Here is a 26196-nt window from a genome sequence, read left to right as displayed (position 1 = left end):
ACAACAGATTGTCCTCTGTACCATCCAGTGTATTAATAATGCCACACTTCATACATGATTTAACCTCTGCCTCTGTTTTCACAGCATCCCAAGATGCTTTGACCCATTCACAAACTTTCCAAATGTTAGGCCTTCCCCTTCTTCTTGATGGTGTAACCTCAAAATTTGAAGCCTGCATCCAGCTTGCATGCTTTGTTACAGCAATTTCAACGTTGTTTTTGAACCATAATTTGCCAACAAACTTAAGAAACACCAAACAGTTGAAATTTCCCACTTAAAAGTCATTCGCAAAAATTGCAGTTTTCATGCCAGATGCACATTTACTAAGCTCTCCGTAACTGTAATATTCCCACACATCGCAAGGAAACAAGAAAAAAATCACATAACTCCAAAAAAAGAGGAAATTTCCAGAAATTAATGCAATCAAAAACTGAGTATCGACATACAAGATGCACCTCCTTCTTTTCCCGACTTATTTTCAAAGAAAAAAAGTGCGTCTTATACACTAGAAAATTTGCTATTTAAAACTTTCTTACATTTATTGGAAAACAAATTGTTTTATATGCTTAATTTCATTCACATAACTATGCTCACTGTAGTTATTGGCTATACTAAATATTTGAATGAAGAAATGTAAGTTTTATTTGCACAAAAACTATTAGCATATGTTTTATAGCAATACACGCAAGTACACAAAAGTGATACACAAAAACTATGAGCATATAGTTTTATAGCAATTTATGAGAGCAAAGTTTTACATAAAAATGTAAATTAATCATAAACGCATCTGTTATATAATTTCAATACAATGAGATATAACAATAATCACTGAGGAAATCTGATATGATTGTGATGACTATATTCAATAATTAAAAAATTCCAAAGATTCCAGTAAGATTTTAATAACTGGAAGAGTAACTTCTTACTGGATCAATAAAACGCTTTTCTGCTGTTATCAGTTTTACTGGAGGAGATGTCTGAAATACTGCTATTGCGACATTATACTGATTAAACTAATGTAACACTGTGCGACACCCACACAGATCTTTAAAGCAGCAATTCTCAACAGGTGGTACACAAGATAAAAAATAGGTGGTAGGCAAAGAAACAAAGTTCAAAAATTCTATGAAGAAAAAAAGAACAATTGTTAGAAAATTCCTGTGATTGCACTTCCACTGAAGATTTCATAAATAACAACTTTTGGCTACACCGAAAGAAAGAATTTAAAGGCATTTCAAATAAAGCTAAATTTTTATTGCCTTTTCGCACAACCTATTTGTGTGAACAAGGATTTTCTTCCATGTTTTATTTGAAAAATAAATACAGAATAAAATTAAAAGTGGATCACACTTAAAGCTAAGTGAAATAAGGCCAGACAAAGAAATTGATCTCTCTTAAACAGGCCCAAATTTTACACTAAATTTAAGTATATAACTTAAATTTTGATAATTAAAATGGTAACCAATTCTTAATTAATATTTTTTATGTGTGCCTATTTAATACAGATAGCCAATAGCTTGTGCAAATGGCAAAACGTTTATTTTTTCTATTTATATTGAGAAACTGAATAAGTATTATAAAATGTACAATAATTATACTGGTTGTACTAAGGTTTTTAAATTTTTGTTTAGATGGTATGTGTTAGTCAAAAGGTTGAGAACCGCTGCTTTAAAGCAATTAAATTTATGTCACTTTGTGAAGTTATACAAAAGTCGCAGTGTGACATTAACATCATTATCGCAGCATGACTTTACTACCATACTCAAAGACAAAGAAGCAACAATAACAAAAAAAAAGAAGCCAAGAGAAAAAATTGGTATCTTACCTCTCAGCCTCCACATCCACAGGGCTTGTTTGCTCACATCCTCTTCTTGGGCGCTTCGCATTCCTATAATAAACAAAAATAGGTACAATTTTATTACCGAGACCATAATAAACCACAGTGACAGTACATGCATAAAAGCACCAAACTTGGCACACACATCCATTTAAATCATAAATTGACATCACATAAATTTAGATACTTCTAAATGCAAGTGAATTATGACTGCACATAAATTTAGATAGCTCTAAATTTTAATTTACCACTGAAATACTGGTATACTTTTTAAACTTTTTAAAAGTGCATCGAATCTATCTATTTAGAAATTGCCAGAGATGAAAAATTTGCAATAAAATTTTGACAAAGAAAAGGCATCATTCATGACTGTGTGTGATTATGACAAAGCCTCAAGGGCTATCTGCCTGTGCCTTTGTGGAGCACTTTCTAAGGGAAACTGGCTCGTATATACGTTACACATGGGGAAAACCACGAAAACGCCCAGCCAGTTCCTGGGATTCAAACCTCGGACCGACTACCAGCGTTCGGCGACTCCACCGCTCGGCCGCTGGTGGGCCTCATTCGTGATAGAAAATTAGGCTTAAACTATAGTCCAAGAACCATGAAATGAAACCATTTCATCGATAACTCAACAACTAAATGGCACCTTTAATCTTCTAGGTGTATCTACGGATTATTTCGTATTGAAAGATGGCTTTCCAAATCACGACACGCAGAATATTCTTGTCAGATTTTGATAAATACGAAATGGTTTCGAATGAATGCGGCAACTGGCAGTAGGGAAATAGCAATCAATAGAGAAAGATGTTACAGCGCGAGGTTCATAAATAAAAACCTCGTATCCAGCCACACTATCTGCCGACCTGTAGGCGATTTTCGTGCCGAAACCGAAAAATACTAAGAAGCCTTCGACCGAAAGCTTTGTGTATGCAAAAAGTTTGTGAAACAAAATTTCTCTTATAAAATAAAATGCAATTTGCACTGAACCCATGAATTACTTTTAAAGAAATTAATATCACCTAATTTACAAATAATTTCTTTTAGCATGGAATAAATACTTAAACAGGTATCTTACAATTACATGAAATAACGTAATCTTTAAAGGCATTGATGTATACAATATAAATATTTGCTTGTTATTTTATGAAATAACAGTGTCTGGGAAGCCCACTCAAATATCCTGTAGAATTTTAACAAATTATTTTATAGGATACAAATATGCATCTGTTTTTTTATGAAATATGTGAAATTCATGCAAATAAAATTAAGGATTATGAAATTTATTTTAATATAAATAACTCTGCAAAAAGAAATATTCAGGAGACTTTATTCCCCTTATTTTCCTATTATTGTCATCATAAAAAAAATAATAGCATTTATCTTAAAGATAATTAGCTTATTTAAAAAATACAATCTGTAAGCACTTTCTTTAACTCGATATAAGATCCATTTATTTTAAATACTTTTCTAAAACTTTTTATAAAAAATAAGAAAATAATGTAAGCACAAACCTTGTGGTTGAAAAGTTAGGCAAACCTTGGGTTCAGTACCCCTCAAATAAATAATGAAAACAATCTCAGATTTTATAGGATAAAAATTAGGTCCAAACGGGCAATTTTTTTCATTTACAGACAATCATTAGATGTTTGGGCTAATGCTACTTTGGACTAAAAGTATTTAAAAGCTACAATTTCAGACAGACTGTCTTGCACACTTAAAATACAAATGTTTTATTAATTACACTGCTTGCCTTAAAAATATGTTTCTTAATCAAAAATTTGCTAAATTTTTATAAAACATAAACTAATACTTATAAAAGAGCCTGAGGCAATTTGTTACAATTAATTAAATTGTTCAACGTTGTTTAATTAATTGTTTAGGCGGTCAGAGCCGGAACAGCTAATGAAGTTTATGAGACTGTGATATTACTTTCGGTTTTGTGAAATGAAGAATTACATAGGATACTTTCAGATTGAAGTTCTGTAGAAACAAAAAAGTAAGTACCATCCCTCTTTCTGAAGCTCCTTATTTGTTTATTGACTTTTGGTAATTAAAAGGTCACTAAAGGAGATATCAGCGAAAAAACATACATTGAAAACAAAGTTAAAACAAAACGTTGCCGACAAAAATATCCAAAGAAGTGATTTGGAAGTGCTGAAGAATAAGTTTAAAGTGTTCGAGACAAAGATAAATTCCAATTTCGATTCTTTGTTCGGGTTATGTATTGAAGAAAGTGCAGTCAAAAGTCTTTAATCCGGACATCCATAATCCGGAATGATCTATAATCCGGACCTCAAAGCTACAAATTTTCCGCGCATGCGTTTACGCATATGCATAATACGTTTACGCATGCGCGTTTAATGTATAACGGATGGTATAAGCTAAGCTAAAATTATCTATTTCAGTTAATGTTGCAGATTGTGTTGTTCCTTAATCTTCTAATTGGATACGGCTTATTATTTTCTTTTAGACTATTAGAGCAATTTAATAAAAGTAAGTTGGAACTTTCGATTATGTCAAACACAATTTCCGATACTGGAGCTGCAAAGAATCTACAAAGGGAAAGCATGTTTCGATGTCCATCAAACAAAAAGTGGAATTGCTGCAAAAAATGGATAAAGGCATATCCTTTGTTTCTCTAACCATTCCAAAATCTGTTTATCAATTTCAAGCTGCTCTGTGGGGGGGGGGGGACGTCACGGCGTGCAATGAACTGGAAATTGATCTCTCAGCACTATCCTCATCTTCATGGCAGATGTTTTTATTTTAATCGGCTTATAATTCGTTATTAAATGTAGTATTTCATCTCGATTTGCTCCCTCTTTGATATGATTTAAATCAAATTCCTCGTCATTATAAATATCACGAATACACATCAAATAGTTTTCTGGTTGCAATTTTCTAATTTCTATGCATAATGTATGCTTTACGCATGCGCGGGTTGAAAGAAATGTTTAATAAAGTAAGCAAATAAATATTAAGATTTTTTTGTAAATTTTGATACCCTTTAGATCATAATTGCTCTTTATTTCATAAATTACGGTTTTATATTTTTAATTTTATAATTTATGCATGCCATTTTACCAGATTTAAACTGATGATCTATAATCTGGGAAAACCGATAATCTGGAATCACTGAAGTCATGACAAGTCCGGATTAAAGACTTTTGATTGTATTGATGCTTATGTAAAAGAGAAAGAAGAGATTGACGATATTGTCTTAGATGTAGAAGTCGAATTAAATCGTAAATTAGCTAAGCTTTCCAAAGAAATTGAATAGGAACCTTTGGTTTTCACGAATGCTTAGGTCAATGTTAAATTATCCAAAATTATTTTGCCAACGTTTTCGGGTAACTTACACGAGTAGCTTTCACTTAAAGATATTTTTTAGCCAGTGTTGATTCAAATCCTAATTTAACAGATGTGGTCAAATTACAGTACTTAAAATCTGCGCTAAGAGGAGATGCTAATCGTATTGTTCAGTCAATATCCATAGTTGACTCTAATTATAAATTAGCCTTTTCATTACTAGAAGAAAGGTTCTCTAATCACCACGAACAAGTGTATGTTCATCTGAAACGATTTATGAATATGCATCCTACGCAAAATGAGTCTGCGTCAGCAACATTAAATGTAATTGACATTTAGAGACTCTTTCACTGAACTGTGTTATCTTCAGTACAGTGGCTTTGTTTTGTATTAGCTGAGAAATACTTGGCGACAGAGCAGAATCTTGTCTAATAGCGCATGCGCCACTAGAATCGCCGCTGAAATATATTTTCGATAAACTTGATTCTTGATGTACACATTCGGAGTTGCGAATCATATGTTACTCTGTAAGAAAGAAAGCTAGCACTAGACTGTCGCCATGGAAAATAAATGTATTGAAAGTAAAAGTGTTATTTTCTGTAATGTGTGTGTGGTGTTATTTTATTGCGATATATAGCTATTGACGAGAAATAGAATAATTCAATTCACCAAACACACTTGAATTGAATTATTCTATTTCTCATGAATAGCTATATATCACAATAAAATAACACCACACACATTACAGAAAATAACACTTTTACTTTCAATACATTTATTTACCATAGTGACACTCTGGCACTACGTTTCTTTCTTACAGCGTAACATACGAATCGCAACTCCGAATGTACGTTTTTCTGCTCATATCTCCTTTAGTGACATTTTAATAAGCAAAAGTCAATAAACAAATAAAGAGCTTCAGAAAGGGGGAGGGTACTTAAACTTTTGTTTCTACAGAACTTCAATCTGAAAGTATCCTAGTAATCCTTCGTTTCACAAAACCAAAAGTAATATCACAGTCTCATAACCTTCATTAGCTGTTCCGGCTCTGACTTACTGAGTTGGATCTTTTAATTTCTTATTTAACTACTTTTATTAAATTTCAGTTTACAATATAAAATTAGTTAAATTTTTACAAAATGTAAAATAATTACACTGCTCACTTTAAAACTATGATTTTTAATCAAAAATTTGTTAAATTTCTACAAAGTATAAAATAGATAATAAAATATGTTAATTCCAAATTCAGGCTTCCAAGTGCCTATATATGTTCGGGTGGAGGACTATGTTATCCAAAATTTAATGACTATAGGCAACATTGTTTTTCAACAATGCGTAAACATACATATGTTCATGCAAATTATCATTATTTAGTTTCATGAAATATGATACAGGGTGATAATATTTGGTGACAACAATTAGAAAAGTGCTTCCGACATTTAAAGTGATTTGACACAAAATGCCATTTTGAAACTAATAGCCCTTCTGGGGTAATTCACATCTGTGCTTTAGAAAAAAATATAAAATTAAAAATATTAAAATAAAAGCTGAAAGATTTCAAATTTTATATTACACCCAAAGGGAATTCTTTTAATGTTTTGTGTGTTACCTTTAATTCTCAAATAGCCTGTTCTTCGTACATAAATCACATAAAATTCAAGTAAACAGCTATATAAAAAAAAATATTTAAAAAAGGCCTGTCTTCAAAATTTCCAATAGCCTTGCGTGCTGGAGGTAAAGAAATTTTTTTCCCATACAGCAATACCATTGCTCACTTTTATTCCATTATAACTGATGAAGTCACTTCAAATAATAAGGAAACTTTATGATGGTGTACAAAGATGATTTGTGAACAGTCAAAAAATATTAGATAAGAAAGACATCCTACATTTTCTCAGACTAGCTAAGATTACAGGTCCACTCAATAATAATTCTATAATCTCAATAATTTCAAAATCCGGGTTAGGTGGTAGCAACATTAGCTATGAGTTATGATGGAGCAGGTAACGTGATTAAAAAAGGGAATTGGAGCTCAGATTAAAGCTTTTGCTTCAAAAGCAATCCATATGCACTGCACTTCTCATTACATGAATCTTGTGTTCATATACTCATGCAACATTTCTGAAATTCACAATATGCTGAACAAACTTTAAAAAAAATATTCAAATCGGCAAAAAATATTAGACCTTTTCCGGACAAGATAGATAGCCTATACGGCATTGAGGCGTACCGCCACTTCTATCACAGCTTTTCCGATATCACCGAATTTAAAGGATCCGAAATTCGATCGAAAGCAAGTCTATCGAAATACTGTTCATTGTGATTCTGTGTTTTGTTAATACAAAGCTGCATTTTAGCAGTACCTTAACTTGTCTAGCTCATTTTCCAACTAAAATCTCAGTTTTTCAAATTTAGAAAAGATTGTATATCACCGTTTTGCATCAGTTTGCGCTGATCATGTAAATGAAATTTGTGACATATAAAGATGATTTACCCTATCCGGTAACACATCGACGTATTTTCACTTAAAAAAACATCAGAGAATTGCACAATATCGGCAATGTGCATCTTCCTTTGTTCAAGTACACATTGATGTAAAAAAGTCAAAGGAAATTGACAAAAATCCAGTTTTTCTTACTCTTGTAAAAAGCGCCAAATAAGTGGGCGATTCTGCACTTCACACCCTAATTTTATATTTGCTGCGTTGTTTCAAACAGAGGATTAAACCAATTGTTTCCTTTTCCTAATATACTGTGAAAGCATCGATTTATCCGTTTATAGTTATATTTATAGTAAATTAATTGAATTCTGCTGCTATGCTCAACGATATATATAGTTAACAAAATAGCTCTAGACAAACGTTACGCAAATCAAACGACGCCAACTGTACTTTTAAATACGATGAAAATAAAATTAATAATCATGTACATACTAATGAGTGGATGAACTTTCGTTAAGTAACAATTACTGATGTAAAAAATTAAACACAAATATTAACACTTAATTAAATAGATAACCAATAGAATAGACTGATGCAATACATTAAAAGAATTTAACTACAGTTTATTATGAAAAACTTAATGCAGATAATTTAATTTTCATCAACAAAGATTTAACCGGGACATTGGTAGTACCGACAAACCGAGTGAAGTGCTAAAAAATAAATAAAACAATATAAATACGCAAATATACATTACCTGGAGCTGAAAGGCTCGGACTCCATTTCAGAAATTTTTATTTTTATTACACAAGTAAATTACAATATATATACTACAATACAAAAATTTTAATGGCAAGAAAAAAAGTATTTATTACAAATATTATTTACAAAAATATTATATACAAATGTTAATAGTTAGTAAGAAAAATTAGTATTTATATACAAAGATATTATATACAAATGTTAGTAAGGTTAGAATAAATATTTATGTACGAAGATATTAAAGCTTAAATATCTGAAAAAGAATTAGAAAATTATATAAAAAAATATATCAAATACAAAGATAAAATATCTGAAAAAGGAATTAGAAAATTTATAAAAAATATTAAAGATTCTTAAAAAGAATTAGAAAATTATATTAAAAAAAATCAAAAGTACAAAGATATTTAAGATTAAATATCTTAAAAAGAATTAGAAAATTATACAAAAAATATATCAAACAGAAAGCTATTAAAGATCTTAAAAAGAATTAGAAAATTAGATCAAATTAGACAATGAAAAATATATAGAGAATTTATAATCGCAAGAATAGCACCTAGATCCAACAAAGTTAAAGTCTAGTATGAGCTAAGGCTCCTCTAAACCTTAGTATAGCCTTAGTATCATCCTTGAACCGGCAGGTTCCTTTCAACGGGCGCCTGGACGGAAGGGTCCTATCCCGATCGAAGTTGCGTCTCTTTTCGAACATTATGGGCATAAGTGTTGTTCGGCAGAGTGATGATGGCATGTCGATAAGCAATGTGGATGGTAAGCAATGATAGTCCAGCAGAAAGATGATTTGAAGATACCTGCACTTGGGGAGAAGTATTCAGAGGCTAACTCCTAGGTTGAAAGTCGCTGCGCTGAGGTATAGAAGGCGGCGTCGGTGGGCGGGGAGATCTTGAAATCTTCAGGTCAGGTGGGTGAAAGTGTCCAATGGGAGAAAAAGTTGGAATTTGGAAATAGAGCTGAGGGGTCTCATGCAAGCAAGTGTGTTATGTTCACAGATCAAAGATATAATTTAAGAGTTTTTTTTTTTTTTTTTTATAATTAATTAGTTAAAGATGTTAGCTTCCTCACAAATAGTAAAAAGAATTAATAGTTTCTCCATGGGTGTGTCTGCGGCTTTTAATTGGTGTAAGCTATTTTTGAGAGTAGAGAAGAATTTAAATATGTTATTGTAGCCGAAAGTATTATTGAGTTCTTTTAGTGTAGATAGAATGTCGGTGAAAATGTTCGCGTTGGATGTAGTGTTGGTAGTCTGATTTCTAATGTCTTGTGTATTGTTGGAAGTAACTTGTGCATATGTTCTCCCTTGTGTAAGGTTTGGGGTGCTATTGCTTGGTGTAAAAGTGTGATTGGGTGATTTATTTAGGTTTCTGTTTTTGGGGAATTTCTCGCAACCGCGGAATGAAGCTGGATGATTTTTTTGGCAGTTTGCGCATGTGGGGTTATCTAATTTACCTTGTGTTGGGCAGTCTGTTGTTTTATGTTGTTGTGCGCATTTAACACACCTAGGTAAGAAGAAACAATTGTCTGATGAGTGATTAAAACGTTGGCAGTTGTGGCATTGTAGTGTAATGTTTTTGTTGATGTATTTTTCGATTGTGATAATGAACATACCTAGGTGTGTTTCACTGTAGATTTTGTCGATGTTTGGTGTTGGCATGAGTTGTATCTGAAATAGTGGCATGGGTTGTTTGGTTTTGAATCTTGTGAGTTGTACTACTTTGTGTACATTGTATCCGAGGTGTGTGAGTTCCGTGGAAATTTCATGTGTGTCAGTGGTAATGGGTAAGCCTCGGATAACTACTTTAATTGGGCGTTTGTGCTTGGGTGTAATGATATAATGTTCGATGTTATGTTTTTGTAAGTCTGTGGTGAGTTGTCTGTGATCATCTGTTGTTGATGGTAGTAACTTGAGGTATTCTCCACTTATTTTGGCGTAAAATGTAGCATTAGTCAGTGTAGTGAGTTTCTTGATGTACTGGTTGTGTGTGGCGCCATCTATCGGCTTAACCATAATTGGTGTAGGTGTGCTATATTGGGGAAGTCTTGTATCTGGTGTTTGCGAGCTGTTAATTTGTGTTGTGGGTTGGGTGGAATGAGTGTCAGGTTGCGAGAGTGCTGTGTAGCTGTTTTGGGTGGGTATACTGTTGGGTGCAACATTTACGGGTACCTTAGCAGTTTTGTGTGGTTTTTTGAATCCTTCCGTGTCGTCGTCACTGTCTGAATTATCACGTGGTTTGCGTTTCTGTTGTGTGATTGGCTGTGTAATGCTTGCATGGGAAAGAGCAATATTCAACTTACCCCTCAGCTGATCCAGCAGAGTCTTCTTCTTTTCTATCTCCTTTTTCAGAATGTCCGAATGATAGTCCGTGTCCGTGACTGGTCTGTTGGCCGATAAGTACCGGATGGTTCCGTAATAGCTAGTAATGCTCCTTTCTACTTCAACGATTTCTTGTCGGAGTGTAGCAATTTCCAGCTCCGTAAGAACGTGACCAGCATTGTCCTGGTCCATATCAGTGGCCGTCGTATTCGAGGTGTCCGCAACAGGATCCATACCTTTATCCGGTGGAACCGCTTCGCTACGGGGAGTCTGCTTAGTACGAGCCATATCGAGAGGTCACGATTTCATGAGCCGTAAAGCTTTTGCACTTCGTCGCGAAGTCAGTGGCGAACGGCCATGTGCCCTTTCTAGCCAATCAGAAAAATCAGTTAAAAATTACACTAAAATTTCATTGGATGGATTTGCACCGTTTGCTAATTGTAAATTTCGGCCCCCTCCCAGACCCGAAGCACTTGGCGACATAAAGTTCGAGCGTTTTCACTCTGCTCTTGTTAACAACCACTGATCAAGGAAACGTCGATGCTTGTCAAAATTCATGATGTAACCCCTCACAAAATTGATTCTGGCCCTTTTTTGACACAAAAAAATTTACTAAATTAAGTCCTTCAGTGTTTTTACCTTTTTTTCACTGTAGAAGGCAGTTACTCTTGTTAAATTTAACATTTGGCACTAAATTTTACCTCTTTGCGGAACCCTCTTTTTGGCGATAAAAATAATTCTTTGATGATGTGGGGATAAAGGCATTGGTCATTGCAAATTCGAATCCTTTGTTACCATTTCAATTAATGCTGGTGATTTTTTTAGTCTAAAACAAACACTTCGCTTCCGAAAACTGTCAGATTTAAATTGAAATGAGTTTCACTTCAGTTTTAGACAAACGAAATAATTTGACTAGCTACTCGGGAGAGGCGGAATATCTTATTCTAGCAAGTACGGTTATATAAATGGCAGGGAAAACTTTCTACTACCACCTTGCAATAAACTTTCATTTAAACCTCAGGACCCCGTAATATTTACACAAATTTTGTGGGACTCCATAAGTATTGCGCAAATAAGACACACTCATGAGTGAAACTCTCAATTTTTTTCACTTGTACTGTAATATACTATTGCAGTTTCAGGTCATTCCCTTTAATTTCTAATTTTAAGACATAGAACGATGTGAAATTTTTAAATATGTAACAAACGAAATGACAGCTTCACGTGCAAAGCAAGGAAAATGAACGTTTATATTATAAAAAGAATGCGTCGAAACGTTTTCGTTTTTCCCTTTGTCTGTATTGTCTAGCTTTTTTTATTTTCAGATACATTGTGTAAAAATATTTGATAACTGTAAAATTATTATATTAAGTTAAAGAAATATCAAAACTGCTAAAATTTTGGCAACATCCTACTGCAGGTCCCGCGACCAACACGGGAATCGTGACCTACAGTTTAAGAAACCCTGTTCTAGGTAAAATCCTAGTATACGGAACAGCATTTGACGCGACTTTAAAAATCGTCGCCAACACCAAAATGACACATAATGCCGCCGAATCCCGTATGTACTGCAAACTAGAATTAAAACGTGTTCTCTCTCTCACACACACACATACCATATCCATATATATATATATATATATATATATAATTTATTTACTAAATAATATTGATTATATTTATCTTCTAAGATTAATTATAGTAGATTTATCTGAAAAGAGTGAATCCATACTTAGTAAGTTCTATTTTGAAAGATGTTTTTAAGCAACTTGAATGAAAATTGTTAAAAATGTTTAACGGGGACTGGAATTAAATCATGAATAACAAAATTTCAATTGTAAAAGGAATAAATTAAAAGCAAGAATTAAATTAGATACAAATATACATATAAATTATATGCGTTGCTCTAGTTATTTCGTGCACTATTTAGGAATCTTTTACTTGTTGTAGAAGGGTTAAGGCGACTGTGCCTGGGCACCCTGTTGTGTCCAAACACCGTTCCATCGTGATACACCAAGACTCCATTAAATGTGATCACATTTTTCCAACCGGGATAGTGATTAGTGACTCTGAGTACCGTACCGAAAGACTCGCGCTCGAATCCCGGAGACTGCATGGATGTTTGTAAATGTATAGTGTCTGTGCGGCATGGGGGGCACTCTAAATACGCGGCGGGCCGAAAGTCTTTTTTCGTTTTGGAATATATGAAAGATGTTATATTATATGTTAGTCTAAACGCATATTCATCTAATATCCTGTAGAATGTGTTGCTATTCCACTTGACCCATGTCCATCCATAAACTCTATTGATATACCATATTAAAATTTAAAAGAAACCTTGTTTAAAAAAATGTATTTGTAATATTTGGATCGTATTAACCGAACTGTTGATCACAATAAGCGATGTATTTTCCATGTTTTCGTATACAAACTGAAGGGCGTTCTGCAATTCGATAACAATATCCAAATGATAACATTATTTTTCACATTGGACAGCTGATGTTTATCCATTTTCACAGTCGCACTTTCCCGTAATTCTGATAATACTCTGTTACATGCAGTTGAAAACAAGTCTGAAATCATTTTTTCTAAATGCAATTGAAAAATAGATCACTTGTACTGTTTCTGACAGAATTTAAACCACTTCAGAATTAATCAGGTTTACATGAATACAAAGCGTTATTATGGCAATGGTACGCAAGTCGCGAAGAAATTTTGGGGGGTCGCTAAATTCAAAAAAAATTTATTTGACAACAAAAAATATAACGGCATATGAAAAGAATTTTGGATGTTTAACATTTACTAGGAATTTTAAATTAATCATTTCCATATATTAATTTTGATCGTATTGTTTTCCCCTTGATCCAGGCGTTATGCTTGAACAATTCGAGAATCGAATTTCAAAGCGCGCAGCGATAATTGTAATATGCATAGTTTACACACTTGTGTTCCCTATTTCTAACCAAATTTGTTGTCAAGCAAGCATATAACATTTTCGAAGTATTGGAAAATTCGATTGCGTGCTTGAAGGATGATAAAAAAAAAAAAAAAAAAAAAAAAATCAGTTTTGTTCGATGGATAAATGGCTACACAAAGAGGGTACAATCCTAGAACGCGGTATGGTCTTGGCGCGAGTTTGAAAATTTTCGCCAACACCAAAATGACCAGTTTACTGCTTATAATAATGTTGCAAAATTCACCCAATCCCGTGTGTAACGTATACTGGGATTAAATCGGCAAGAGTGAAAATGGGAATGATGGTCAGACATCTAATAAACATTTTTCTTTCTACTTCTAATAAAAAATCAAGTAAATATCAAGAAGAGTTTATTAGATACTGTTTTACATGTTGCATTATCAGTGGAAAATGAATATCCGTTGTGTGTTAAATGCAATGAAAAATCAATGCATGAAACCTGTTAAATTAAAACTATATTTGGAAACTAAACATAACGATTTAGTAAATAAATCTGATTAATTTTTAAGAAATTAACTAACAGCGTGAAATATCAAAATGTATTTTTGAGAAAATATACAACAGTTCCTGAGGTTTCATCGGCATCCTTACAAATTTCATATTTAATTACGAAAAATCTAAAACCTCATACAATTGGAGAATCGCTCAATCTTCCTTTTCGGCAATAAAAATGACATCAATTATCCATGGAGAAAAATACAATAACGACTTAAATGATACGAAACAGTCACGATTTTATTTGAATTCGAAAAGGGGGTGGGATAGAATTCGGAAATATGCAACCGGGAAAAACCGGCAACTATGAAAAAACGAAATAAATAGGCGTAAAATGGACGAAATACGTTAGTCTAAACGCATAATTCATCTAATATCCTGTAAAATGTGTCGCTATTCCACTTGAGCCATGTTTATATATAAACTCAAACTGATAAACCATATTAAACTTTAAAAGAAACCTTTGTTTAAAAAATGTATTTGTAATATTTGGATCGTATTAACCGAACTGTTAATCGCAATGAGTGATGTATTTTTCATGTTTTCATATACAAATTAGAGGAATTTCTGCAGTTCGATAACAATATCCAAATGATAACATTAAGGGGCATTTACTGTATTTTACAATTTCTGATTAACAGGGGGGGGATTCAAACTCTTGGTTGACAGAATGACAGTTTGCATGATTTTCCTTTCAAGAAAATATGATTTTTTTTTTCATCTGGAATTGGATCATTATCCATTTTTTGGCGCATGGCTGTAATATTCTGTCACTAAATTCCAAATTCTTTAGAAGCAAATCTGGCTCCACTGTACCCGAGTAGTTAAAACTGTTGACTACTGGCGTTGGCTTTTGTGATTTTTACTATGCAATCAGTTTTCCTTAGAAATTACTCCACGAAATCAAACCTACGTTATTTGGCCAATGTGCTTGGCCAAATAACCTAACCTAACATTTGAAGGAAATCAGCGTGAAACCAATTTTGAAAAATACATAAACAAATAAGTAAGTAAAATTTTAAAAAAATTCTGAAAGTTTTCAGATTTTATATGACATTCAAAACTGCGTCTTTTAACGTTTTGTGTGTTCACACTCAGGCCACATAATATTCAATTCAACAGCAATATCGCAAAATGTTTAAAAACAGAACATCTGTAGACAGTGTCGCGCGCAGGAGATAAAAACACTTTTTTTCTGTACGGTGTTGCCACTACTGGCTTTAAAATCGTTGAGTTTGTTAATCAAAAATTCCTTAAAATTTTCCAAAATATGGAAAAAATTCGAAATTCAAAATTCGGGGGTCCAGGTGCTCATGTTCGGGTGGAGGATTACGTTATTAAAAATTGGATGACCGTAGGTACCGTACTTTCTTCACAATGCTAGAAACATGCATGCATTCATGCAGCTTCTTCATTATTTAATTTCTTTAAATATAATACAGGTCGGTAATATTTGGTGGCAACAATTTAAAGAGTGATTCGCCGTTTATAGTGAAACGCCATAAAATGCCGTTTTGAGACTAATAGCCCTTCTGGCTCACCGCCCGCTCGGGTTAAAAAATTAGGTTATGTTAACTGAATACACACAGTACTGTAGGGGTATCACCTTCAGGGATGGGACGCCTTTGTGGAGGTCTTTCTCAGGAAACTAGATTATACTCATGTTACAGACAAGTGAAAAACCAAGAGAAGTACTCATGTAGCCCACTAGTTCGAAGAGGTTTGCAATTTTAGTCGAACTACCGGTATTGAGTGGTCACTCGTGGGGTTTTGGAAAAGCTAAGATTGATTTTTTAAAAAAAAATATTTTTATTTATTTATTTAACCAAGATTAAACTAAATGTGTTCCACATTTTCAAAGCAACTGAATATGATTCTTACTTCGTTACTTGTTTACAGATCGTTACAGCTAGCTCAAGACAGGGATAAAAACTAAAGATAACTAAAGACAGCTTTAGTTTAGAAACTAAAGATAACTTCAGTAACTAATTAAAATAGAGATTTCTAAACTAAACTTTAGTTTAGAAAAATTAACCTTGATCGAAACTTAGTCTAGAGAAAATTGTTTGGCGCGTGTTGTCTTGCCTCTGTCGTCCCCCCCCCCCCGCTTGAAACAAGATTTTTCGTTGTTTCACTTTTCATGCGAGCCAGTTGCCTTTCGGAAAAACGGAAGATATAATTCTTTCGTTTGTCCAGTATTAACAACTAAGCTATTTAAAAGAAATAGATGCAATTCTAAAGAATATTATCTATTTACATTTTAATATGTTTAAGTAAAAATGCACTTAATTCATGATACATCTAATTATATAGAATTGCATTTTATATTTCCTTCAGTTTTTAAGTACACAAGAGATACAGAACATTCCTGTGTTACCCTAAATGTATTATGTACCTGTATTATCCTTTAAAATATTCCGTTATTCCACCTGGGACGTCTCTGCCCATAATCTCCACTTTCAAAGGGAAAAAAAGGCCCTTCTGGACGATCGGTAAAATCAACCCTTTCAGATTTTTCATTATTATTTTTTAAATTGGCGATGTTGGCGACATAAACAATTTCGAAAAAAATTAAATACTGAAGACCATTTTGACACTAAATCCAGGTAGTCGTAAATTCTAATAAAAACTAGCTGAAGTGGACTGAAGTTTAGCTTTCCTATTTTTTTTAGCCCAAAGGGCGTTGGCTCAGCAGGGCTATTAATTTCGTTTTGGCATTTTGCGTGGATTCACTATAAACAGCGAATCACTTTTTAAATTGTTGCCCCCAAATATTAGAGCCTGTATTATATTTAAAGAAATTAAATAATGCAGAATCTGCATGAATGCATGTATGGTTCTCGCATCGTGCGGGAAAAAAAAAAGGGGGGGTTACTTAGAGACGTTAAACTCTGAATATCGTAGTTCTCTACCCGAATATGGATACCCGGAAACCCGAATTTAGAATTTCTTTTATTGTCTATTTCATATTTTGTAAAACTTGTCAAAACGAATTTTTGATTAGCAAACTCAACGATTTCAAATCAAGTAACGGTAACATTGTATTGAAAAAACACTTTTATCTCCAGCGCGCAAGACTATCTGTCGGAAATTCTAAAGATATGCTGTTTTTAAATATTTTTAGCCCAAATGCTCTCGAAATGTGTATGTGTAACGTAATGTAATATATACGAGTGTACTGCAACCCTCCTGGCCGATAATAATAGGTCTCATGGTTAACGCAGCACAACCAACACAAACGTGTATATGTACGTAATTAAAAAAAAAAAAAAAAAAAAAAAAAAAAAAAAAACCCTTTGAGAGTAATATAACACGTGAAAGCCTTTCTATTTTATTTTATTTATTTATTTATTTTTTTAAATTATGGCGGGCACTAACCGATTATAGGCGTTGCCCCCTACTAAGGTCAGAAAAGGAGGTCGTTTTATTATGGGGCCGGCGGCCACCGTTACGTCCTATGAAGGCACAGACAATTTACATACATGCCTTCTCCGGGATTCGAAATCAGGCTCTTCGGTTACGGTTACGTTCCCGTCTGGACGGCAGGTTTCCTAAATTAATGTTTTGTTAAATTACTGCAAAGTACACGAGGACTATCTGCCTGAGAGAAGGGATGCCTTCGTGGAGGAGTTCCTAAGTGAAATTGGCTCAAACTGGGGAAAACTAAGAAAACACCCATGCCAGCCCGTTAGCCAGGACTCGAACTACCAGTGTTCAGCGACTTTAGCGCTCGGCAGCTGGTGGACCTCCTACGTTAAAATTTAACTGCTATGAATAGGAATGGCATAACTGTTAAGCATTGATAGGGGATGTTTACAGGCTACATTTAAAATGGTTTATTTTACTCTGACAAAAAATGAATAAAGTTTTTGGAACCTAAACAATGAGTAATAAAAAAGATGTAAAACCAATCCTTTTTATGCCAGTCATATTTTATGTTGATTTTACTTTCTTACTTATATCATTTTCTTCTTTCACATAATTTCAAAATTGAGCGTGAGTCATTGTAATGACAAATCAGAATTGCTTCAACTGCCTCCACTGCAAACTTGTTACTTTTATCCGATTCCTGAGGACCATTAATGAAAATATTCTCTGGAAATTTGCATCGTGGGCTAGAATGACAATTAGCTTAGCTTTCTTGGATATGATTTCCGATCAGTATGCTTTGTATCTGTAAGAAATTTAGCCATTTTCAAAGTAATCACACAGTTTTAAATAGTATTTTTTTTCTTTTTTTTTTCTTTTTTTTTTTTTCCTAATTAATCTTAGTTACCTTATGGCAACCCTAGCTACTATACGAAAACGTTGGAAACGAAAAGGTAGATGTAAGGAAATTCATGAATCACGAAGTTAGTTCACTTCAACTGCAGTGTTTTAAAAGGCAGATGCAAAGCTCATAAACAGTATCTATTTTTCCGCTTTGGCGCGTATCGAAAGATGCAAAGTCAACAGAATTTTATTCGTATTTTCTGTTATTATATTCAGACATGTCCTTTAGTTACTCACTGGGAATTTAACTTTGCTCTTGCTGTTGCCTTTCACCCTAAAGAACTCGGATATATCTCTAACGAAATGAAAGAACTTTGTTTCTTTCTTCTTTTTTCCGGTTGGCTAGGTACAGTGGCTCCCAAAAGTGTTCGAACACTTATGATTTTCATTGAAATAGGGCTCTATCCATTAATCAAAAGTAAACTTTTTCAATGAGATTTTAATAATAAGATCTATTATATAGCCTCATTTATCTGGAATAGTCATATATCTGGAATCATATATCTGGAATATCTGGATAGCCTCATTTATCTGGAAATTGTTAAGATCAGATAAATCAAATATTGCCACAATAGATACTTCACGTGTATATACTACCCCAATTTACAATGAAAGAAACAAGCACAGAAACTCAATGTATCAGCTCAACATACAGAAAACTATCGATAAGAATTCCTGAGCATAAAGCCAGAATTATAATTAAAAAAGCAACTAAAACCACCACTAGGTGGTGTTGCAACAAAGACCTTCCTTTCAAGCTTCCCTACATATGAATGCAATTTTAAGTACAATAATCCTGCAGAAACCAAAGAACATGGCAAAACCATCCATTACAACTCTAGCTAAAAAAAAAAGCAGAATGGTCAACATATTTAATTTGTGTTTACATATGGTTCTGGTACATCAACCTAGAGTACTAACATATAAAGGATACATATATAAAAGATATATATATAATGATATATAGTTACATATATATAAATGAATGAAACACCTATATATGACATTCATTCGGTTCAACTTGATGCCCGGCTGGATTAGTGTCGCTGCTGCTGCCAGAGATGGCAGTTCAGTGTACTGAATTCTGCATGCACTGTGGAAAGAAAAAAGAACTTCCTTCCACACAGCATGAAGGTTTTGTGGTATATTGAATGCAGAATTCAGTACAGAGAGCAGCCCCATCTGGCAGCAACAGCTGCAATTTGACTACACTCTAAGTTGAACTGAACTTGGATGACAGATAAGGGGGTACTTCATTCTATGTGGCTTCAATTCTGTACCAGAGTTCATCAATCATAGTGACAGATGAGTGGTCACATGCCAGTCTCTTGGTAACCCATAACTAGATGTTCTAGGTGGATGAGAGATATGGAGAACTTGCTGGCTAGAGCAACAATGGAATTGAATTCCTCTGTATTGACCACATATCCTTACTGTCCATCATGCATTATTTAGTCGAATGATTTCATTACTTAGGCCTCGATGATAGGGCACATTCATGAGCCTTAACAAGTCATAAATGTACCAGTGGCCATCCAGATTACCAGCTATGAGACCAAGATATAACCTGAATGTCTATCCACGGCACCCCACATTAGCATGCCACGAGCTTAGGCATTATGACAATAACAAATGCAAGTTGGCATCATTCGTGCTACTCCCTGCCTCCATGATTGAATACATCCGACATCATGCTGTATGCAGAACCGCGATGTGATCGAGAAGATGACTTGGTGCCATTCCTGTGTCCAGTGCTGTTGTTTCTTGCACTGGGTGTAACCTGTCTCCACGGCAATAACAGGGAAAGGCATAAAAAAGATGCTACACATGTCATCCTGCACAGGAACCAAGTTTGACTCAAATGTGCCATGGTTGTATAATCTTCAAGGTCAACATATATAAATATATATCCTCTTGGATATTAGTGGCTCTGGTCATTGAGATCCCACATGGCACCCTGCAGGATCCTACTGGACCTATTAATTCCCCATTCACTTGACAGTAATGAGTTGAGTTTCCAACTTACATGAGTAGCAATGTTGTGGAAAATAAACTGCAGTCCCGAAAGGCCGTGATCCTGCCACAGTCAAACTGTGATAAGTGCTGGTAAAAGTTCCTCCTCACGTGAGGATAACAGACCTTAACACCAACAACCAAAGCTGAAATGTGATTTCCATGTTAAACTGTAGAGACAGGTATTTTTGGAGGCAGTCAAGATGAAAAATTAACAACGCCTTCACCAGGAATCGAACCGTTGACCTCTCAATTACACGCTGAATGTGCACACCACTACACCATGAAGGCTCGCTAAGAAGGTGGGAGAAATACCTTATAAAACAACTGCTGTCCAATCTTTCCATTTACACACAAGACAGATGGTGTTGCTTATACCTGCTCTGTGTGCATGTTCTGGAATGCATATCCCCACATATATTATTTTTCAGGCAAAATTTGCTGTTTGTTACATGTTGCCTTCATGGTACAGGAATTTTAATAGCTGATCAATGTGTGTTGTGTGGGTGAAATATGTAAATAAAAATTCTAGCTTTAATTTGTTTACTTTGCTGTTTTGATCTAAAAATTGTAAATTCTTATAATAAATCTCTAAAATGCAATATTTTCAAATTAATACATGTCACATAACTGTTGCATTATGCTGGTGATGCAGATAGTTTTGCAAACTGAAACTCAAATGGCCACCAGTTATTAAAATTTTTAACTGCCAACAGGAAATTTGAGAGGAATAACTTTTTCACAACTCTCCTAAGCTTTCATTTTAAATGGGTTACATTCCAGCTCTTGCTTGCTGTTTAGCAATGATGTTGCCAAATTATCTCTCTTTCATCAACTGTATAATTATAATGATGTGCAATTCATTTTAAAACTGTGCTTCTCAAAAATAAAGAAAATTTTCCTTCACTAGCCCGTCTGCAACTTTATGTAATTATATATATACATTCCATTACCATCTATAACAACAATCATGATTAAAAACATCTGAGTCTCCTCCTCTAAATTATTACACATGTAGAAATAATTAAGAATATATATATTAATTAAGAATACATATATAGAATAATAGAATAAATATATAGAATAATAACAATTTAATATGGTGAAGTATTAAAACTGAATCAAAAAATTGAAAAAAAAATTGCAATAAAAGTAAACTCATACAAAAAATTGAAAAAAAAATTATTTTGTATATTACGTATCTAATATCGAGTCACATCCGAGCCGCTTGCCATCTGTACCTTAAAGATTTCAGATAACAGGTTTTTATCATTATATTATTTTTCAAGTGTTTCAAGTTTCTTAAAAAATTTGAATGCTTCAAACTTAGTGTTATATTCTCATTTTCAATCACATTCATGTCCATAAATTAAGGATAATTCGGAGTCACGCGGAAATCGAACTCTAAAATAAATATATCACCTGTAAAATCACAACACACATCTTCAAGAACCGTATGCAAATTTCAGGTAGTAACTAGATGACACTGATGGTACGTCACAATGACGAGAGTGTAAGAGAGTGATATATAAGGAATACAGGCAAAGAAGTAAAATTTTTCGCAGGCACTTTATAAGCATTTCAGTGCAATAACCGAATAGTTATGACACAAAGGAAGCAAATGGATGATTTTTTACGTGGTAGAATTATCGGCCGTCTGGAATGTGGGCGTACCCAACTGGAAGTATCAGACAAACTTGGAATTGCCCAGAGTATCATCTCCAGGCTTTGGCAACATTCCAAGATGATGGTAATGTGAGAGTAGACGTTACAGCACAGGTTGCCCCAGAGTTAACACGCCGAATGAGGACCGGTATTTGGCAGTTACTGCCAAAAAAAACTGGCGGAGCACAGCCTCAGACCTGTCTCGTCAGCTCTCTTAAGCCACTGGTACGACAATTTCAAGGCAGACCATGTACAAACGCTTAGGGCAGATTGGTCTATATGCTCGTAGACCTGTCATATGCATTCCACTTACTGCAACTCACTGTCGCCTGCGGTTAATCCTGGAGTAGAGAGCATGCATTGTGGACACCGCAACAGTGGGCTTGTGTGATGTTTTCCGACAAGTCCAGGTTTAGCTTGCAGTCTGATTCTCGCCGGACTTTCATATGGAGAGCTCCAGGTACCCGTTACTACCAAGAAAACATCATTGAACAACACCGTTACGGTGGTGCAGGAGTGCTCATTTGGGGTGGAATTATTCTGGGTTCCAGAACTGACCTGCATGTTCAAATTGGAACCATGACAAGCCAAATCTATCAGGACATCATTCTGGAACAACATGTACATTTGTTTTGGGGCGCCATGGCCGCACAATTTGTGTTTATGGATGAAAACGCCCATCCTCACCGTGCAAACATCGTAAGCGAATGCCTTCAATCGGCGATATCACCCGTATGGACTGGCCAGCATTCTCACCGGACTTGAATCCGGTAGAGCACATGTGGGATACATCGACAAGTTGCAGCCTGTCAACCTCCTCCTACATGTCTACCGGAACTTCGGAGAGCATTGCTTTTTGAGTGGTGTAATATCCCCCAAGATCAGATCGATAATTTGATACTCAGCATACCTAGGCATTGTACGGACTGTATTGCATTGTCTGGGAGACATACAATGTATTAATCATACCAACCATGTAATATTGATTTTTTGTAAATAGGTTTTTTTCTGTAATTTGCTCCAGGGAGGAAAAAAATCGAAATTTTCCTTCTTAACAATACATATTCTTTGATTCTAACTTCCATGGTACCGTATATTAGTATTAAACCGATTTTGTTTTATACGACAATAAGTATTTTGCTTAGTTCAACATGCACTGCACATGCGATTCTCGAGGTTACCTGAAATTTGCTTTGCCTTTCTAAAAGACAATCTAATTGGAGCTGTGAAAATTGGCTCTATTCCAGCTGCCCGAACGACGCTCACCCAATACACAATTCGCCAATAAAAGTGATCGTTTCCAACGTCGGTGCAAAACTCGCTTTTTTTGGGGGGGGATCGCCATATGAAATTCCCTGAACTTCTTGGTCAATTTTCAAATTCCCTGACTTTTTCCAGTTTTCCAGGTAGCGTGGCAACCCTGTTGCAAAAATGCTACATAAATGCAGCCAATCAAGTCATTCTGGGAGAAAGTATGGACCAAGTAAAAAGTCTCCTACAATGCTAGAGCACATACTGAGGGCAAATTTGCACTGTGAGGCATGCATACATGTAGCATGTGAGTTTTTATCTGCCCAAGTACGCAAGCTGTGTATGTTCATCACACCCTCTAGTGAGAAGGTAGCCTCATCAGTGACGAGATCACTTGCTGTGAAGTTTTGGTTTGCACAATTTTTTTGCAAAAATCACCACGCAAAATCTATGTGCTTGTTGTAGCCTTCCGGTTCCAATGTCCAGATGCATCGTAAATGGAAAGGATGCAGTCCTTTGTCATGTAAAATACGCCAGACGGGGATATGAGTGTCTCGGGCTACAACTCATGTACTTGTTGAAGGATTATGCTCCAGATCTTGGAGAATGCTTTCTTTTGGAAAAAAACTGTCCGAGTTATTCGTTGGCGACCGGCATTTGGCTTTTGCATATCGAATGAACTGTTTCGCACAATCGTTGATGCAGAGTGGCAAGGCAACTTTCTATATCAGGATATTTCTCGTGATTCATTCACATTGCTTTTCATCGATTGCAGCTGGGCATGCATACATCAAGTGCACGTCAGCCATTTTGTGGTATGCGTAACTAGCCATACTACTGCCAACGCATCCACGGCTTCAATGGAGACAATCTCCGTTTCCTCAGCTGTTGCTTTTGTTAAATGTTTTCTTGAATCACCATGTATTTTATCTCTCTTAATTAATCAATCAATTTTGAAGCCCTTTGCATGACATTAATAGTAATTATTAATTAAACTTTATCCCATTTTTGGTGTATCTGTACGTTTACACACACAAACATATATATATGCATTTGAATGCTAGTATAATTTCATGACCCCCTTAGTAATAAATAAATGAAATGAATGAGTTTATTGCTTTTGAATAGCGTAGTTTGTTAATTAATTACAGAATAAATTTGAAAGAAAAAATTAAAAGTCGTTTTGCGTGAATGACAATACACTGCCATAAAGAAGATAAAAACATTTTAATTCCAAGAGTGGCAACCCATTTCTTTTAAATCACCAAGTCTCTTCATTAAATTCAAAATATAAATATCTTAAGCATTGATAAGCAACAAAGATTTTAGATGTTGAGGTTTTAACTCTTTGGCTGCTCATCCTGCGATTTCCACGGGCAACTCAAATGTAGCAAAATCTGCTCATCCCCCGGGCATGTGTTTTTCTTCCTTTATTGAGGAGCGCATCCCGTTTTTTCCCATTGAAATAAATTATATACAGTATTAGACGTTTAGTTTACATATTGGCCAACAGATATTGTTAGTTCTCCACTAAATTGCGGCATTTGAAGGCACGTGGTATTACCGCTCAAACTTCACTTTTTGGTGTTTTTTCTTACAGAAATGGCTGCTAGAAAACATTCAGCAATTATCTTAATTATTTAATTAAATTATTGAATTATTAATTAGATTGATCATTAACTAGATTTATTGAATCTGGTGCAAAGACCGTGAAGTTAGACTTTGTCTTGAAACCTGTTTTGAACTCTATCATACTAAACTGCATTTCTACGGTAGTTTTTCCTCAGTGCTTTATATTTTCTTAAATTTTATACATTTTGCTTTTTTATATTATGCAATAAATATAAATTAACTGTAATTCGACTGAAATTTATTTAGAAAAATTTTTTGGGGGGTGATAACATCTGAAATTGTTTTTTCTGGCAACTTTAGTTTCTCATGATAAAAATTTATATTATATATATATATATAAGTATTTTATAAAAAGAAAAAGCTCATTTTTCAATTCTCCAATATATATAGAATCAAAATATAGGGAAAAAAAAGTTTTTTAAGCTATTTTGGTCTACAAATTGAGCAATCAGACAGTTAATCAAATGTTCCTTAAATTTGCACAAAATATGAAAGTTGTGCTTCAGCGTTCAGATGAAGACGGTGTTCAAAATTTGGTGGCTCTAAGTGCCACAATTATTTCACAATGCATTTAAATTTGAAAGACAAATACCTGCACTTTGCCAACTGGCAGCATACTTCTTTTATATCACCAGGTTTTCTGATATATTTGAAACATAGATATCTTATATGTTGCTGAGTGGCAACATAAACCTTTTAAATTACAGAGTTTTTAATCAAAAGTTCATTAAATTCACACAAAATAAATAAAAAAAATCAAAATTCAATCTGAGGTGCTCATGTGAGGGATTATGCAAATTAAAAGATTGGCAGCTCCCATGTTTCACCCTTATTCCCTTATGCAAGGAACATACACACATAAATATTATTTATAATTTAGTAATAAAGATATTAATTGTAAATAAAAAAAACATGCATTAAAAGCTGCAGTAAATCAGTGGTAATAATTTAAACTAAAATCAAAGCAAATTCAAATATCATACTCAGCAGAATAAGATTTACACTTGATAAGGCCCTAAGCTATTTGAGATTTGGGGACCTTTATACATCTGTTATAATATATTTTAATTCTATATACACTATATTTTAATTGGGGGGGGCAAGAAAGTGGGGACCCTAAGCTATAGCTTGTGTAGTTTATACGTAAATCCAGCCCTGATACTCAGTTTGACAAAGTTGGAAAAGTGAAATGATATAAAAAATTTCAAACGATT

At 34.2% G+C, this 26196-nt stretch overlaps 1 protein-coding gene across 4 annotated transcripts in view; it reads right to left on the bottom strand.

Moving 5' to 3' along the window:
* Positions 1 to 26196, bottom strand: part of LOC146997001 (uncharacterized) — a 458848-nt gene that overhangs the window by 171056 nt on the left and 261596 nt on the right. For all 4 annotated transcript variants that reach the window (XM_085816419.1, XM_085816418.1, XM_085816416.1 and 1 more), the window contains one exon: positions 1826 to 1888. In XM_085816419.1, the coding sequence (XP_085672545.1) occupies positions 1826 to 1888 (63 nt within the window). The remainder of the gene's footprint in view (positions 1 to 1825; positions 1889 to 26196) is intronic.

This window comes from Stegodyphus dumicola, chromosome 5, assembly GCF_044657685.1.
Source record: "Stegodyphus dumicola isolate Sdum_Otavi_A_Nest chromosome 5, ASM4465768v1".
Lineage (NCBI taxonomy): Eukaryota > Metazoa > Arthropoda > Arachnida > Araneae > Eresidae > Stegodyphus > Stegodyphus dumicola.
Note: the sequence above shows the minus strand (reverse complement) of the source record. Positions and strands in the feature narration are given on the sequence as shown.